We start from the raw sequence: 18872 nt of genomic DNA on the forward strand, positions 1-18872 counted from the left end.
CAAATGTTAGCTCCAGTCCTGTTAAATCGATCCAGCAATTATGAACGTTAAAGAAGGGATTAATTCCTCAGGCAGTATGAAAAGACTTTCTGTGGCTTTTTCATAGATGGGAGCCCCCAACTACTGCCACTGTTGACAGCCTGTTGCCCCTTCACTCTGCTTGAATGGGTTATGTCACAATGGTTCCTTCATCAGGTGTTTGTGAGCATGAAAATGCTGTTGGGAGTTTCAGCAATGAAGGCTCAGGCATAACATACTGTTTGAAAGTCTGAACATTTCCTCTTTTTTTATTTAACAAAATTGATATACCACTTTTATAATTTATATACAAATTATTAGGAGAGTAAGTTAAAAATATACTGTAGTTTATTCACTTATAGGCTAGTTTACACACTTTATTCCTTCTTATGCTTCTATCCCACCTTTCCTCCACAGAGCATACACACTTCAGCCTCCACCTTCTCCATTTTATCTTACAGCAATATTGTGAGCTAGGTAGAACAACTGCTTAGCATGCAGAAGGCATCAGGTTCAGTCCCCAGCATTTCCTAGTGGGACTGGGAGCGCTCCCTCTGTGCTTTGGAGGCTTCGCGTTGCTATCGCTGAAGCCAAGGAGCCTGTATTCGCTCCATAGGACGCACACACATTTCCCCTTAATTTTTGAAGGGGAAAAAGTGTGTCCTATAGAGCGAAAAATACGGTACTACCCTTCATGACAAGATCTCAAGGCGCTTCACAAGATAAACATATAAAGTAAAAGCATAAATAAATAGTTAAAACAAAAACAACACAATAATGACACACGCACCGCTAAAACATTTAAAAGGCTGTAGAATGTTAATCAGCCAACGCCAGGTTGAAGAGGCACCTCAAGATATATAATGAAGACGCCAGACAAATCTCCCTTACACCAGAATGAAACAGATTAAAAAAACCTCAAAGCTATCTAAATTCAAAGCTCATGTTCTTGGATTATGGATTCTAGAATATTCTTTAAGGACTTCCTGACTTTCCACAGAGGACTGTAGGGCAATGAATAGGCAGGTTTAATCCTAACAACTAGGGAAACAGACCTGCAATTATTCAGTGTATTCAGAAGCCAACATGAACTGCCTGTAGTTTTTTCGGCATGCACTCAGGTGAAATTTGTAGCATTAATCTCTGGCTATCTCTGGGCTGTTATCCTCCCTAATTATCTATTGCCTTTGTGCAGCTAGTTTCCAATTAGAAATGAAATGTTCTCTCGTCATCAACTACAAGTTCTGGAGTCTGAATCAGAATATGTTGATTCAAGACACTGAGGGATAGCATGAGACTCTTAATCTCAGGATAGTGGGTTCAAGCCTCATATTGGAGAAAAGATTCCTGCATTGCAGGGGTGTTGGACTAGATGACTCTCATGGTCACTTCCACCTCTACAGTTCTATGATTCCATGAAGTATTGAAGCCAACAGTGGGGAACATCAAATTGCAACGGGCTTCACTGGAAAAAAGAAAGGTACAATTTACAGGGAGCATGGAAATACTAACTCTCAGTTAGTACCCTTGCCTTGCAAGGGTAAAATAATTTAAAATGCAGAATGAACATTCCATTCACAGCAGGTATCTAAAAGTCTGTTTTTAAAAAAGCAGTAATGAGAAGACATGATCAGTACTTTTGAGGTCACCATCTCTGACTGTGGATACAGAGGACTTAATCTTTATCCTACCATATCTTTAAAAATATTTTCGCTAGCAGCTACAGAGGACATTCTCAGTTGCTTCTGGAAGAGGACATAATAATGAGTAGAGGAAGGAGAACTCATGGTAATGAGTTCTTCTTCCTGCGCAGATTACCTCAGCATGAAGCCAAGGATAAAAGAAAAAGTGGTGCTGAAGGCTACAGTTATTTCTCAATCAGCGAATTTGCAAAATCTTAAGACTTTCCCGCATCTTTCCAAAAGCCAAAGGACAATTATGAATATCTGAGGTATACATCTTTAAAAGCAACCTGAGTGTTACCCCAAAGAAGCCCTTTCTTTCAGCAGTTTGAACTCCAATGCTACAAATGGGTATCATGGTACCCTCCAAATGTTGTGGCTCAGGTTTATGAGAATTGTAGTCCACAGCACCTGGAGGGCACCACTTTGCCTACCTCTGTTGTCCTGTACTGTTGAAATAAAAAAAAAATCCAAATTAATTTAATTTTTAAAAGACAAATAGCTTTTCCTGTTCTCACCTGAATTCCCCGCTGCATCTCTAATAGTGTGAGCCAGGGCTTTTGCCAACTTAGGCAAGGCAAGAGAGACAGAATTCTTCTTTCCTTCAGTTAAATTAAATACTACTGGCTTCAAAGAAACCTTTGGAGGATGTAAACACACAAAAAAGTCTGTCACTCGCTCACTCCATTTCCCTTTAGCTAATACAGCTGTTTTACCCAGGAACTTTTACTGAGACACAACATTCCTAACCGCATCCCTAATTTTAAAACTCTCTGCCTTATACTACTGATGAACAATCTCAAAATTACACTATGAATTAAGGTTACTGTCAGAGCTGCCCCTGGTCCCAGCTCACAAAGGACCAACGCCAGTTCCTCTTTATATACAGAAGTCTTTATTGAAGTTCATTATTGGTTTGACAGCCGTGGCGCGCAGCCCTACGTCTGAAACCCTAGACCGTCGAAGCTCCGTCTGAGTCTCCTCCCCCCAGACACCAGTTTAAGACCCTAGCCTTGCTCCACCTCTTTCTCTGCTCCCTCTTCCTCTGGGTCCGCCTGTCCGCCGGGTTTCCCCTTTCTAGACTCTTCTGATGCTGACTCCCCCGAGTCTTCCCCCTCCCTCCGGCGGGCTTTAGGACCTGGTTCCCAATCCGGGCTTCCTGCTGTCCCGCGCGCCTGTACATTTGAACTTGGCGCGCGCGCCCAGCCTGCCACCTTCCTTCTGACCGTTATACTGCTCCTGTCGCTGCTCCCCTCTTCGGGGACGCTAGCTGGGCTTGACTCCTCCTCCCTGCTTGCCGGAGGAAACGCTGACTCTGACCTATGGGACTCTTCCCCCCCACTACGCTCCGGTGGGGAAGCTGGCCCTGACTTCCAGCTACTGCTCTGGGAGTCTCCGCTGGCCTCCTGCTTCTGGTGTGTCCCCCCTGGGACCCCCCTTGCCCTGGCCATCGGCGCCCCCTTCTGGGAATCTTCTGATTCACTGGAGAGGCTCATGGAATCTCTTGGGTCACTGTCATTCTGCCCTCCGCTGCCCTCAGATTCTTCCCCTTCGCTCTCCATTTCCTCTCTCCCCTGCGCCTCTGCTCCTGAACCCCTGACAGTTACAAATAAGCAGTGATTGTTAAAGGATTATTTTGTTGCCTTCTGTAAATGAAAATGCATTTTCCAGCTTCAGACACAACATACCAAGACTACTTATAAAATCAGACTTATGCAATAGTATAGTTCTGAATAACTTGACAGTTTTGACTTTCGATATCTTGGCGTATCTTCCTGGATATTTAATCAGGAAAAAATCAAGTACTGAGTAGATTAGACAAAAACATATCTTCCATTCCTGTTAGACCAGATGACCTTTGGGTTCCTTCAACTCTACAATTCTATGGTTCTATGATCCTATTCATATCAGAGTTGAGACTTGATAAATATTAAATAGGCATTGTCTTGGGAAATTATGTAAACAAAAACTAAATTTCTTCCTTTTTAACACATCATATGTAGATAGAATCAGGTAAAATTTAAGATACGCAGATACTGACTATATCACAATTCTATGCACATTCAAATCCACAAAATAAACAGATAGTTTCTGTAACTACTAGAACTTCATATTGACTTGTCTTATATGGCTATTGTAAAGATTGCTGTGGACCCTGAAGAAGAACAGATTTAACATTTAAGCCCTGGCATAATGCAAAGGGTCTTACTTTCAATCAGGGCTGACAAGGTGAAGCAACTGCCTCAGGCGGCAGGATCCACAGGGGCCTCTGATGAATGTACTGCCCACTGCTGCTGCCATGATGGCGCTCCTTGGAGGCAGGATCTGGTCCCCCCATGCCACATCTACAGTGGTCTCTTGGTGACTAGGAGGCACTGCTGGTCTCCTCCACCCTTGCCCCCAATGTGGATCTTTATCCCCCCTTGCCCCCAATGTAGATCTTTGTTCCCCCCTTGCTCCCAATGTAGATCTTCACTTACCCCTTCTTGCCTGGCAGGAGGAAGACGCCATTTTGTGGTTTCCCTCAGGTGACAAAATCTCTTGGGCCAGTCCTGCTTTGGACACATGGTACACAACAGTTTGGTCAATTGCAATAACAAAAGAATTAACTAATCAAATGAAAGTTACTCAAGGCAAGTCAGCTCACTTTTCCTTTTACAGTATGGCTACCAGATTTTTTTCAATGAATCCAGGGACACTTTTTTTGGAAGCTGAGTAGCAACAGGGAGTCAGTAGTGGGGATAGTGAGGCAAAAGACCCTGAGCCCAAGCACACATGCATATTGTATAAAGGTGCAAAGCCCTTCTTTCGCAGCCTGTGAAACATAAATGCTGTTTTTTTTAAACTGGGCAACAGCGTACTGCCCACGCATGACTCCCGAGCCTCCCCTGATCTTCTGCCCCCTTCCTCCTTTGTTTGACTGATCAGGGGAGGCTCAGGAGTCACAGGCCGGTGGCTGTTGCCCAGTTTTTTTAAAAAAACTCCACACATTTATGTTTCACAGGGTGCAAAAAAAGGGCTTTGCACCTTGCCTGGCAGAGAAACCATGCACCTTGCACCCCTCCTGGGCAACACCCGCCCGTCCGCCTGTGACTCCCAAGCCTCCCCCGATCTGTCAAAACAAAGGGGGAAGGGGGGAAGGAGATCGGTACTGCTGGACATCCCTGGTTCCCCTTCGGCAGTGGCAGAGGCAGCAAGCAGCTCCTGAAGCCAGCCAGAGCCAACTGCACTACCAGGCTGGCTCCAGCTGCTGAGGCTGCCACTGTCACGTTTCCCAGGGACAGATTTGCAAATCTGGGGACATTCCAGGGATGGAATTTGTCCAGGTACAGATTTGCAAATCCGGGGACTGTCCCTGGGAACCAGGAACGTCTGGTAACCCTATTTTACAGCACTTGGTAACCGTTTCTAGACTAGGTGAAAACAGAAGACCACAAAAGATCACCACCACACTCTCATTTAAGCTTGCAGAATGGTTTCTTGAATTAAGCCAATACAGATATATGGAACATTCTTAACTTTTATTCTTGTAGCATGTTGTGTCGACTAATATGTTGTAATGTTCTTTGTTGGTTGTATAATTCTGTTGACCTAAAAATGACTAAAAACATGTATATAAAAAACAAAAGCCCTGGCTGGATCAGGCCCTTGGCCCATCTATTCAGGCATTGCAAATTGTGGACAAAGTGGACTGTTTCAAGAAGTGGCAGAGAGATATTTCAAGATTTGTCTGGCAGGGCAAGAAGCCCAGAATAAAATTTAAAATATTAACAGATGCAAAGGAAAGAGGTGGATTTGCTCTGCCAGACTTTAAACTTTACTATGAATCAGCAGCTTTTTGCTCGTTGAAAGAATGGCTACTTCTTGAAAACACAGACATTTTGGACTTGGAAGGTTTTAACAACGTATTTGGATGGCACGCATATCTGTGGTATGACAAGGTCAAAGCGCATAAAGCATTTAAAAACCATATTGTCAGGAAAGCATTGTTTAATGTTTGGATAAGATATAAGGATCTATTGGAAAATAAAACCCCAAGGTGGCTGTCACCGATGGAAGCGAAAGCTCAGAAAAAGCTCAATATGGAGGCTAAATGGCCGAAATATTGGGAAATTTTGGAACAAGATGGAGATAGATTGAAATTGCAGAGTTTTGAGAAACTAAAGAACAAAGTGCGAGACTGGCTTCATTATTATCAGATAATGGAGGCATATAATTTGGACAAGAAAATTGGCTTCCAGGTGGAAAAATCAAAATTAGAAACAGAACTGCTAGAACCCAAAACTAAGACTTTGTCAAGGATGTATAACTTGCTGTTGAAATGGAACACTCAGGATGAAACGGTGAAATCTGCTATGATTAAATGGGCACAAGATGTTGGACACAATATTATGTTTGCTCACTGGGAACAGTTATGGACCACAGGTATGAAGTTTACGGCATGTAATGCCTTAAGAGAGAATATTATGAAAATGATATACAGGTGGTACATGACCCCAGTCAAGCTTGCAAAAATCTATCACTTGCCCGATAATAAATGTTGGAAATGTAAAGAGACTGAAGGTATATTCTTTCACCTTTGGTGGACGTGCCCAAGGATTAAGGCTTTCTGGGAGACGATATATAATGAATTGAAAAAGGTATTTAAATATACCTTCTTGAAGAAACCAGAGGCCTTTCTCCTGGGCATAATCGGCCAATCGGTGTTAAAGAAGGATAGAACTTTCTTTATGTACGCTACAACAGCAGCAAGAATACTTATTGCAAAGTATTGGAAGACACAAGATTTACCCACTCTGGAAGAATGGCAGATGAAGGTGATGGATTACATGGAATTGGCGGAAATGACTGGCAGAATCCGAGACCAGGGAGAAGAGTCGGTGGAAGAAGACTGGAAGAAATTTAAAGACTATTTACAGAGATATTGTAAAATTAATGAATGTTAGAATGATGTTGGATTGAAATTAAGTGGTTTCTAGCTGTAATGGTATAAAAGAATATGAAAAAATGGTTTTTTATAAGTAAAAATTTATTGTTATAATAACTTAAGATTAAAGATCTGGGTAGAAAAAAGAGGGAAAGAAACTGCTGAGCTAATAAATTGAACAAGAATACAAAAAAGGGAGGTCCGAGGAGGTCCGAGAAACAAGTAAATGAAAAATAATGTGATGAAAAGATTGATTGTTTTTAACTACTTTTATTTTGTATTTTTTCTTTTTCTATTTTGTAATGTTCGGTTCACTAGCGGCTGCCAAGGTGCCTATGGGAAACCCACAAGCAGAACCTGAATGCAATAGTCAGCGCTTTTCCTGCTTGTGATTACTAGCCATTGGTATTCAGAGGCATATTGTATCCATCAGTGGAGGCAGCCATTGTGGCTAGTAGCCTTATCCTCCATGATTTTTTCTAAACCCCTTGTCAAATCCATCACTACATCTTGTGGTAGTGAATTTCAAAGTTGAATTTCAGTGTTTGTGGAAAGTATTTTGCTTTGTCTGCCATAACTCTTATGTGTCTATCTGATTACTAGAAATATGTATCTACAAACACACACATATGATTACCACATTCACCCTTGGCCAAACCTCTCATGCTGGTTGGGTGTTGACATTTAACACTCTTACACAGCTCCTCAGCTTACCCAAGTGAAGGGTTGTTACTTCATCCTGGCCATCAAATGATCAGTCTGATGATCATGGACTTACATTGGGGTGCTGGGCTTGGTGGAGAGGTTTAAATCTGCCCAACCTGGTGCAATATATTTGCCACCAAGATCTGTGGGGTCATATCTTATGGGGTGCAGGAAAAAAAAAATCCTGGGAGTGGGGCATCAGACCTGTGCCAGGGGTTATTCATTCCTACATTATATAAATACTACTAATAATAAAAATCAACAGCGTTATCACTCATTGTTATAAGAGAGAACTCTACAACTACGTCACATTTCAGCAACTTGCACAATGTCGAGATCAGATATATAACAGTGAAATAAATCCACACACTGTTTAAAATCCGTATCCCTCTGGAAGGGGGTTGCCATGTTGTGGATGCACGACCTGACGGCGCTACGGCCGTCTGAAGAGATAATACATGGCAGGGAATGAAGACGACAAAATCTCTCAACCTGGCCTACCTCGCAGGGCAGTTGTGAGGACAGACGAAGAGGGGGGGATACGCCTTCGCACGCCGCCCTGCCGATTAAAGTGAAGCGAAGCTGCTAAATAAAACTCTTCCCTGCAGGCGCTGCTCGCCATTTCCTCTGAGGCGAAGCGGCAAGGGAAAGAGACACCCCCCCGCGCTTCCGGCGCCATGATTTCCATCTCACGAGGAGACCCCGTGTAGGAAAGAAGGGAGGCGAGCATCGTATGAACAAGCTGCGCTCTTCGCAGCCTGGGGAACGGCGGAGCCGAGCATTGCCGCTGCGGGAGGTGAGGGCGGTGCGCGGAAAGCAGGATAGGGGGCGGCAGAGAGGCCGCGGCTTCGGCCGGCCTCCAACCTTGGCGAGCGAAGGGGGGGGGGCGCGTGAAGGGACAGGAATACACGCCATTGGGGACGGGGAGAAGTTCAGCACCCTCGGTCGGAGGAGGGCGGCAGAGAGGCCTGGGCGCTGTGGGGTGAGCTGTCTCGCGGAACTCCCCGCCTCAGGATTTCGGCCTGGTTCGGAGGGGTGGGGGTGGCCAGTGAGCGCACCGGGGGCAAGAAGTACATCAGCAAGCAGTACATCAAAACAGAGATTGGGTGACCCTCTGCTGCGATTCCTGCATTGCAGGGGGTTGGGCTAGATCAGGGGCGTAGCAACGAGGGTGCGGCCCGCAGCAGGTGCCAGGCTGAAGGGGGGGGGGGGGTATCATTTGGCGCGGGCCCCCCACCGCCCGCGAATCCCCCAAACCCAGAGAGTGGCAAATCGGCTGCTGCCGCTCTCCCCCTTCCCTCGGCTCGCTGTAGGCTTGGGAGTGGTGGGGGGACTCGAATGTCACTCTCCTTCAGCCTGAAAAGGGGGGGTCCATATTCGGCCCATAGCTGTCAACTTTCCCCTTTTCTTGCGAGGAATCCTATTCGGAATAAATTTCCCTTTAAAAAAGGGAACGCTTGACAGCTATGATTCGGCCCCCGCTCCCGCCCGCGACTCCCCATGGGGCAAGTGAGGTGGTCTTGCCCAGCCATAGGATCTGCTGGGAGAGGAGTGTACCAACGTCCGGAAATGGGTGGGGAGGCCAAAGCCAAAACGAGGAACTGAAGCAAAAGCTAGTCAGTGTTACCACAGCTTTAAAGCAGAAAGCTTCCTGGGGCGAATAAGCTCAATAGTGGCTGGGGAAAGAGCGGGCATCCCCCGCACCATGATCTGCTAATGGTACGGTCTGAAGAGATTGAGTCCCGCGCATGCGGGAGAGCAGAAACACGGAAATAAGAGAAGTAAAGAGTCAACCCTAGGAGCTTCACTTCCCTTGCGCTGTGTTCGCGGCTGCTCTTTCCTCTCCTCAGCCTTCGCACTAGAGGAGAGGGTTGGAGGAGCCAGGCTGCAAGCTTATGCACACTTCCCCGCGAGTAAACCCGGTCGAAGTTTGTTGGATTTCCTTGCTGAGTAAACATTGTTTGGGGCTGCGCTGATAATAGTCCCCAATTTAAAAGAAAGAGCCAGGATAGATAGCTTTCTCCTATTTTCCTTAAAGAGAACTTAATGCACCTTTACCAAGTGCATAATGACAACAACCACACAAAAAAACCAGTTGGAGGCGGAGGTTCCCCAGCCTGTACGTGCTTCACCTAAATCTCGTATTGTGCTGCTGCTGTCAAAAGTACAAGCGCCCATCCCTTTAGTAAACCTACTTTTGGCTAGTGCCTTGTGATGGCTTTGTGGTAGCAGATCTTATAACATTTCTTTTTAAAAAGAGAAACAGCACCCTAGTGTCCCCCTTCAACCAACCAATCAACCAAAAGTAAATATTCCTGCAGAAAGATGCATATTATAAAAAGCAAACCATAGCTGTGTCTATAGGAAGAATATTCAAAGCTCCACAGTTGGGTAATAACCTTTATTAGGGTCAGCTTCAGAAGCCTCAAAAAAGGGGGCAAGCTTTAGAATTTCCCAGATAATTTATGGAGAACTTAAAAGCACAGTTTCTGTTACACCCCCCCCCCCCTTATTTTTTTAAAAAACGGTCTTTAAATGGCTTGCAACTTCCTAGCTGAAACAGGGTTTCAGGTCTGACGGGAGTTGAGCTGGGGAGGGGGCAAAAGGAAAGGTTTTGTGGGAGCTCCTGAAACAGCGGTCGGAGGAGTTGATGCACGTGCGAGGAAAAACACAGGGAGAAAGAAATGGCAGGGCGGAGAAAGCTGAAAACAAAGAAAAAAATGCAAATAGAAAGCAGTGAGGAGTCATGGCCAGGGAGGAAGTGACAGCAGGTCATGAGCTTAAAATATTTTAAGTTAATAAAAAGGAGTCTTCAGGATGCTACTGGTGTTCTCTGGACAGCTATTTTGGGGTGGAGGACAAAGTCCAGCAGGGGCACCTGCTTCCTCCCCCCTCCACCAATGCTCTGCTTGTGGGCTCCCCAGAGGTGAGAAAACAGGATGCTGGCCTCTTGCTGGGACACCTCAGATGAGAGAGGGAAGGGGAAGAGGAATTAGAAGTCAGGCTAGGACCTGGGAGAACCAGGGTTCGAATCCCCACTCAGCCATCAAGCTGCCTGGATGACCTTGGACCTGTCTCTCAGTCAACCTTGCAAGGTTGTTGTGAGTGGGTGGGGAGAACCATACAGGCCACTGTGACCTTGTAGGATGTGGCGTATAAATGTAAATAGTAAAAAAATAAAATAAAGGGTCATCCCTCTTTGCATGATTTCCCTCTCCCTCTGCCCAACTTCATCTCGGACTCATGAAAATATTACAAGCAACAGTGCTCCTGAGCACATGCAGACAGGACTTTTTCTTCAGTAACTACAGCCAGTCCTGGCACATCAAGATTCAGGGAGGAGGGTTAACCCCTAGGTGAGGAGGCCGAGCAAATCGGAAGTCGCTTGAAGGCACCCACAATACGTTTCTTTCGGAAACCCGAGCACCAAGTTTACCCCATCTCCATTTCTATTTATTATTATTATTATTATTTTAATTTGTTAACTACCCTTCGCTCTAAGGCTCTGGGCTGGGTTGCAGCCATTTAAAATACAGTGTTAAAAGCAATTTTAAAATTACAATCAGTAAAAATAAAAAGAAACAGTAGCATCTTATAAAAAATACCATTGCTGGGCTTTATTGGAAAAGGTTCTGTTTTGCAGGCGTTAAAATAGTTAGGTGTAGAATGTGATTCTATGCATGATTATTCAGAAGCTAGACCCCGTATTAGTACTAATGTCTTATTAAAACACCTGAAGCTGCTAAAAGAATGAAGAATCCAGGACCACTTTAACAAATTTACTTAGGGGTCCACATGGCACCACCATAAATGCTAAGTCATCTTTCTGATGCTAAACTAAAACTTGATGGATTATGATTAGCTTGATAATGGCCTATTTGATGAAATATTCTGTAGGGAGGGGGTTCAGATGGGCCTGTTTATGGATTATTGAAATGGTGTTACTGAAATGTATTGTTACAGTTTTGTGCTACACATTTGTGCCTTAACTTTTTTATAGATTTAGAGATTTTTTATAGGTTTAGAGATTTCTTGCAGTAAGTGACTAATAAGTCATATAGGTAGCAATACTAATATTCAAAATGTTTTAAACATTGGAGTAAAATGACTATGGGATGTATAAAATATAGGCTGAGATTATTATGCAATTATTCAACAGAATTTGCATGCCAATTAATTGTAAAGAAAATCTCTTAAGTGGATGAGTTTAAAGTATGCAACAAAAACACAATGATCATTCACAACAAAAGTAATTAGTGATAACATAATCAGCCTTAATTTGCTATGTTAATTAATATATGTAGTTAGATAGAAAACCACTACATTTATAGCTATAGATATAGACATGATCTTCTTTTTTAACAATATTTTTATTCATTTTCAAGTTGCACATCACACATAAAACATAACAAACAACACATTAACTACATTGCTTAAAATATCAAATCAGATTCTTACAGTTCACGCCAAAAAAACTTCCCACATATTACCATGAGATATCTGGGGGTTAAAAACATAGTCTTCTCAGTTAAGTTTGGGAGGGGGGCTGTTGCCATTGGACAACAGCCCCACGCCCTTGCCCCTGTGGCTTTTTGGAAATCAGGGACCTCTAGCAGCCTAGGCGCTACGTAGGGAGCTCGCTTTCCCCTCTGGAACCAGCCCGACCACCCAGCCCAGACAGGCGGGGAAAGCACTGGATGCGCCCAGACATTGCTGGCAAGACGCAAAGGTGCCTTTGGAGACTGGGCCAGCTCCACTGGGCGGGGGTGACAAAAAAAATTCTGCACTGGGTACCACCTGACTACACCTCTGAGCTAGATGACCCATCAGGACCCCTTTCAACTCTGTGATTCCATAATTCATTAACTGCTTCCTGCACTGCAGGGGGTTGGGCTAGATGACCCTTGGGACCCCCACTCGCTCCCTTCCCTCTATGCCGACTCCCTCCCTCCCAGCCCTGCTCATGGCTGCAAAGAAAAGCCATGGGTTAGCCAGGTGAGGTTTAGTCCCTTTCCATAACTGGCAACTCACACTCTGGTGTTAAAAGGTGGAGGAGGTGTGGAGGGTGGCAAAGGCAAGTGCAGAATGGGCTTAGGAGGAGGCTTCACTCAGACAGAGAAAAAGGAACTGCTCCTTAGGAAGCATCCTCTCTAAAACCACTTCCTTGTGGGGATTAGTTTTAGTTCCCAAATTGCATAGTAGTAGCCCTGGGCTGCTTGGCCCTTTGATTAGTTCTGTTTTCCCTCCTGTAGAAACTACGCAAGACCCTCTCCTTTAAAAGTTTACAACAACTTCCCAAGTGTCAAAAAAAGGTTATTTGTGTATGCCATTACTGCAGCCTGTGTTTTCTTAGCCAAAAATGGAAAACGAGCGAGGTCCCAACTAAAGGAAGAGTGGCATCTTAAGTTGACAGAATATACACAACTCACAGATTTAACAAATAGAATAAGAGAACAGGAAGAATATACGTTTAGAGAAGATTGGAAATATGGGAAATATTGAATATATGGGGGGGGGGATTGTGTACACTTGAAAACGTTGGCAGCATTAAGATAAATTCAGCGGTGTAAATAGGTTTTGAATACTGAATGGTTTAGTTTTTGTAAAAATAAAAAAGCAGGGATTTATGATATGCAAAATGAACCATGGAAAGAGAAGAAGGGAAGGTATTTTAAGGATGTTTAAAGCAGTGTTCCAAATTGTAAAAGAAGAAAATTTACACACACACACACACACACACACACACACAAATAAAGTTTAAAACAACACCTGACTTTTACTTAACGTACTTGCAGCTGCAGAGTAAATAGGTGAATTGCTAACCGGTCTTTCCATAGCTGTCAACCTTCCCTTTTTTTGCGGGAAATCCCCTTATTCCAGCGCCGTTTCCTGCTGCTATCCCGGATTGTTAGATATCTCGTAGACTGTCCCCAGGACAGGTGAGGCTGCTGATCCCTTATTTTCGAGGCTGCTGATCCCATATTTTCAAATCTGAAAGTTGACAGCTATGTCTTTCGTAGATTAAAGTGTCACAGACTAACTGACTCTGAGGCGGCACAACAGAACATCACCTGCTGCTCTAACTGCTAAGATGTAACTGCCATAACGGTTCCAACTGCCGCAGGGTGTATGACATCACAGGGTTCTGCAGCTCTTGCGATTAAACCTTTACACATGCATTTTGGACGCCAGCCTCCTCCCCCCCCCCCGCACTTCTGTGCACATGGGACTAAAATGGTCAGCAAAGGGTCTGCTTTGCAAGCCAAGGTGGGCTGGAATGACAGCTATTTGAAATACTGTGCTGTGTAAAATAAGAAGAAGGAGATTGATGTGGTAGTTGAGGATCTCTGTGGCGTCGCTTAGGGCACGCCATTTTAGCGGGCAAGACATAGCTTTAGCAAATGTCCTCAGTGAGAAGAGGTCTTGAAAACATGTTTTTGGGAGTGAGGAGTCCAAATGTGCTGCTATTTTTGTGATTTAGATAGCATTTCACTTGGTAAACCTACAATGGAGGAAGAAGCCCATAAACTGCTTTCAGAAACCGAATAATTTCAATTTCACCTTCTGAAAAGTCAGGTAGTGCTTAATAATAATTATATTGCTACATAATATAACTGCAACTATTTAGCAATCATTTTTAATGTTTTCTAAACAATTTTACACACATTTTACTTACAAAACTAAATTACATTAATTCAACTGAAATATATTTTGAATTCCCAAGTCATGTTGCAGCTTTTAAGCACCCATCATTTTTTGAATTTGGCAGGCAGATTCATGCAATCCCTGAACACTTGCCAAGAGAGAATATGTGTTCCTTATTCTGGTTTTAAATTGTTTGTTTGGAAATAAAGGTGATGCAAGAAAGGACTAAAGAAGTAAAGAAGAATGAAGTTTCCCTGCCTTTCCTTCCGGCAACCTTATGCTGGGTTGGTTTTAAACGAAGTAAAAACAATAGAGACCCGTTGGCGACCATTGCTGGCCCAGTACGAGTCCTGTACCATTGCTGTCCACATTGCTTTTAAAGACTGGGACGACAAAGCCTGGAAAGACATCCTCACAAACAGGCTTGGCATGACAGTGACTAAAATTGAAGAGCTATTGGATGCAGGTGAAAGGTTTGGAAGAGGTGTTGTGGCAGGTAAGTGACAGTGGCTCAACTTTTAAACTTCCAGTAGACATGAAATGCTGACTTTGTAGAGTACAGTCATACCTCGGGTTGAATACGCTTCGAGTTGAGTGCACTCCACGGCAACCTGGAAGTAACGGAGTGCGTTACTTCCGGGTTTCGCCGCTTGCACATGCACAGACACTCAAAATGACGTCACACGTATGCGCAGAAGCGGCGAAAAGCGACGCGCGCGTGCGCAGACATGCCGTCGCTAATTACATTTGCTTCTGGATGCAAACGGGGCTCCGGAACGGATCCCGTTCGTATCTAGAGGTACCACTGTATTATTATTATTATTATTATTATTATTATTATTATTATTATTATACTTCTGCCCACCCCAGTCTAAAGAATCTGCTCATATTCTATCATGAGGATGGTGAAAGTACATTTGGGAAAGTATATCCTGCACAGAACAAGGGGAAGGGCAGAGAAACTGGAAGAAGGTTAATCAAATGGTGGGTTGTTACTGCAGGACCTTTCAAGGCTATGGCCATAAAGTAGGAAGCAAATGAGCTAAGACATCCTAGTCCCCTAGTAAACATTCAGGTTACCTCCCTGAATAAAAAAAAAAAGAAAAATTAACTTTTGAGCCCTTTTACTGATGAAGATTCAAGGAAAAGCATGCAATCTGTATTTTAGCCAGTTGCACACTGAATTTAAAGTAATACACTTAACTTCTGTATTTTATAAGAAACTTAAAGAAGGCCTTTTGTCTTACCTAGCAAGGCTCATTTACCCTGCTGCCACAGTGGCTAACCAGACTGAGAATCCACACGAGTGCAATAACACTCCCCTGTTTGTGATCTTTCTAATCCTCTCTTGAAGTTTCCCAAGCTGGCAACTAGTGCTACATCTTGCGGTAGCAAATTTCATAGTTTAGGCATGTGCTGCATGAAGATGCACTTCCTTTTTGCCTGTCCTAAATCTCCCCAAATTTAGCTTTATTGGTGTCGTTAGGAAACTTGGCCATTCTGTTGCTTACACCTAACTCCTGATCATTTATGAACAAGTTTAAAAAGGCACTGGTCCCATAGCACACTGCCTCCCTCTATTGTGAGGACTACCTATTTATTCCTACTACTCTGTGCTTCCTGTTCTTTAACTACCGGTAGTTACTGATCCACAATAGGACCCACTCCCTTATCCCATGACTGCTAAATTTACTACAAAGGCTCTGGCTGGAAGCACCACCATTTGTAGCAGGATACAAAGAGGACCAATGGTTTCTATACTCCTCTCATACAGACTAGTAAATAGGTTAAAGAGGGGAAAGGAAGCACTGGGGGAATGTCACAAAGCAAAGGAAAATGCATGAGAGAGCTGGAACTATAACGCAAATACCAATTCCCCCATCTGTTGGCCTATTGGGTATCTACTTATTGTGAGAGCAAGCAACTTTTCCAGCTGTAGGGTTCCATTTATGGAGTTTGTTCCTTGCGAAGGCTCATGTGGTGTCCACACTGTTATCGTTTAGATTCCAGGAGAAGTCGGCCCACCCAGATCTTTTTAATCTCCTTTATCTCCTGACTTTTTAAAGTTTGATGCTGTCATTAAGCATTGTATTCTTCTTTCTCTTATTACTGTATTTTATTACATTCTGTAAACTGCCCCAAATGCTTCAAACTGAAGGGCAGGATAAAGTCCTGCAAATAAAAATAAATAGGCCAGTAATTTCATTTTTTTAGGAAGAAAATTATAGCAATATTTGTGTTTGAAATACAGGACTAATTGACATTGGGGAGACATCACAGTGCCCAGAACTCTTGCCTCCTGAAGACATTTTGGTACTAGAAAATAAAGCCATCCTCTCAGGCCTGGAGCAGAAATACCTGACCGTTATTTCAAACCCCAGATGGTTGTTGGAACCTATTCCTACACGAGGACGCAAAGATGTCTGGCAGGTGGACATCCCAGAGGAACTGATTCCTTCTTTGGACTACTCCTGAAGATATTTTTCTTTATGGTCCCTTAACTCTACATTTTCCAAGCTACTGAAGTGGAATAATTTTCTTCTACTGACCTTAATGTAGACCACTATTATAAAGTGAGCAAGTGCCTTATACCTTGGTGTTATCACTCTTGCAAATGGAGAACATTAATGGAATAGTTGGGGTCACCAGTAAAAGTATGCTTTGTTGAAGCTTCTTAGATGTGGATTGTTGTGAATTATCCATCTTAGGTCCAAGCTATCTGAAAGACCGTATCTGCCCACACAAACCTGCCCAGATGTTGAGATCTTCATGGGAGGCCTCTCTCTTTGTTCTGCCACCTTCACAGGCTTGCACAGGAGGGGATGTGGTGGAGGGCCTTCTTGGTGGCTACTCCCAGACTTTGGAACTCCCTTCCTAGAGAAGCTAGACTGGCTCCCTCCTTGTTGTCCTTCTGCCAACAGATGAAAGACGTTTTTGTTCCAACAGGCTTTGGGAAACTGACTGCTTTTAATGAAAGGGCTGGTGCCATGCCGTTTTTCTGTAATTATTGGCATGTTTCAAACAGGTCTTAAATACGTATGTAGTTTTAATTCTATCATTGTTTAATTGTAGTTTAATAATTGATTTTCCTGTTTTTAGTGGTTCTTGTTTTTAACTGTAAACCACCTTATGTTCCATCAGGGGGGGAAAGAGGAGTATAAATAAATATTAATCATCATCATTTACATGCACATTATGGAATATTAAACACTTTTTCTTAATTAAGTGAAATAAACAGATCATCAGTTAATCCCATTCCCTCCCCCAGAGCTTTCACTCTTAATTCCTCTGCTCATATTGGGTCTATGGTCTCATCACAAATGGCTAATCCATGCCCTCCATCCCTTTTTAGTAAACTCATTTAAATGCTCCATTCAAGTCTTCCTCACTACTTTGCAACTGCCCTTTCAGCTTCCTATGCCCCTTGTGCTATTTGTGGATGTAATGCTGTACACAGTACTATGCTTCTATAGAAATGAATCCTGTTACAGTGGTACCTCGGGTTACATACGCTTCAGGTTACGTACGCTTCAGGTTACAGACTCTGCTAACCCAGAAATAGTACCTCAGGTTAAGAACTTTGCTTCAGGATGAGAACAGAAATCGAATAGCAGCTGCGCAGCGGCAGCTGGAAGCCCCATTAGCTAAAGTGGTGCTTCAGGTTAAGAACAGTTTCAGGTTAAGAACGGATCTCCGGAACGAATTAAGTACTTAACCCGAGGTACCACTGTACTTAGAAATGCTATGGATGTTTATTAAACCTGCTAAGGAGGATGTGGTCTACTTTTCTTTAGATCAGGGGTGGGTAACTGATAACACTCCAGTTGTTCCTGGGGTAGAGTTCCCATCACACCTGGCCAGGAGTCATCCTGGCTGGTGCAGATGGGAACTGGAGTCCAGCAACATCTACAGTGCCAAAGGTTCACCATCCTTTGTTTTATTATGCTGCTCAGCCACACTCCCTTTCCCCATAGGTCAGTGGTGGGCTCTGCTATGTTGACCAAGACTAAGGATGACAGGAAATGCCACCTCAGCGACCTTGGCAGCATAGGGATGTAAAGGTATTTCTGCTTCTGCCTTCAATGTGATGTTTTATTCTAAGAATGTTTGGCAGGTCACTTGGGCCTCTCAGAGGTATAAAGTGAGATTTTTTAGCATTCTGAATTTTCTTTGGGCCATTGCATTTTTAGTGTGCACGTATAAAATCATCTATGTAAAAAGCATTTATGAGTTATGACAGCTACTTAAGATTCACATGGATTGCACCATTTTTAGAACTCCCCTACTAATTGAAATTGAAATACTTTATTGTCACTTGTACAACTTGTATACAGTGAGATTACCCGAGCACCCCCCGCTCAGCTCTCTTAATTCCCCTCGTTTACTGACACTCACCCACATTGTTTTCCTCTGCAAAATGAGCTACAGGACTCTGCAGCTCCCAGCCCGGAGAACTACATTTTGGCACTTGGGCGAACCACAAAATGGCGCCTTCCCTCCCCACCAGAAAAGAAAGGGTGATTGAAGATAGACATCAGTATCTGCTGCCCTGTGAATCCTGCTGCCTAAGGCAGTCGCCTCACTTTGCTTCATGGATGGGCCAGCCCTGAAGTGAGCCCTGGCAAGCAAAGTATTTCAAAAAGTGATTATATCCATTCTTTCCTTCTTTCTACTAATTCTGGACATCTTAAAAGCTTGTTACATCTACAGGTAGATGTTAATATTTAACAGTCCAACTGCTCTTTTAGAATATGACAAATTATTATCTATGCTTTAATATTACTATGTAATTTACTTGCTGTTATTGTAATTTTGATATATTGTGGCATCCAGTGTACCGGTACTTCTGAAATACTCCACAATAAAAACAGTAGCTACATTTCAATACAGTACCA

General features: G+C 43.5%; 1 protein-coding gene and 1 long non-coding RNA gene across 8 annotated transcripts; one reads left to right on the plus strand and one right to left on the minus strand.

Moving 5' to 3' along the window:
- Positions 1–500: 500 nt before the first annotated feature.
- On the minus strand, positions 501–7951 carry LOC114588749 (uncharacterized). The gene is made up of 3 exons (XR_003704506.2): positions 7834–7951; positions 4181–4252; positions 501–1483 (listed from the first exon to the last, which is right to left on the minus strand). It is a non-coding gene; the product is annotated as an uncharacterized LOC114588749 (long non-coding RNA).
- Positions 7952–8020: 69 nt separating this feature from the next.
- On the plus strand, positions 8021–18866 carry LOC114588747 (protein EOLA1-like). Of its 7 annotated transcripts, XR_013391390.1 has the most exons (4): positions 8218–8314; positions 14102–14473; positions 16229–18038; positions 18406–18866. XR_013391390.1 is itself a non-coding variant. In XM_028714166.2 (3 exons), the coding sequence occupies exons 2-3, from the start codon at positions 14221–14223 to the stop codon at positions 16450–16452; spliced, it is 477 nt and encodes a 158-aa protein (XP_028569999.1). In that variant the 5' UTR covers positions 8021–8128; positions 14102–14220; the 3' UTR covers positions 16453–18866. The 7 variants fall into 7 exon arrangements, 6 of the variants coding, with proteins under 6 accessions (XP_028569999.1, XP_028570001.1, XP_028569998.1 ...); XM_028714166.2 differs by lacking the exon at positions 8218–8314 and adding an exon at positions 8021–8128 and having other exon boundaries at positions 16229–18866; XM_028714168.2 differs by lacking the exon at positions 8218–8314 and adding an exon at positions 8021–8128 and having other exon boundaries at positions 14187–14473; positions 16229–18866.
- Positions 18867–18872: the final 6 nt, after the last annotated feature.

Source organism: Podarcis muralis, chromosome Z (genome assembly GCF_964188315.1).
Source record: "Podarcis muralis chromosome Z, rPodMur119.hap1.1, whole genome shotgun sequence".
Taxonomy (NCBI): domain Eukaryota; kingdom Metazoa; phylum Chordata; class Lepidosauria; order Squamata; family Lacertidae; genus Podarcis; species Podarcis muralis.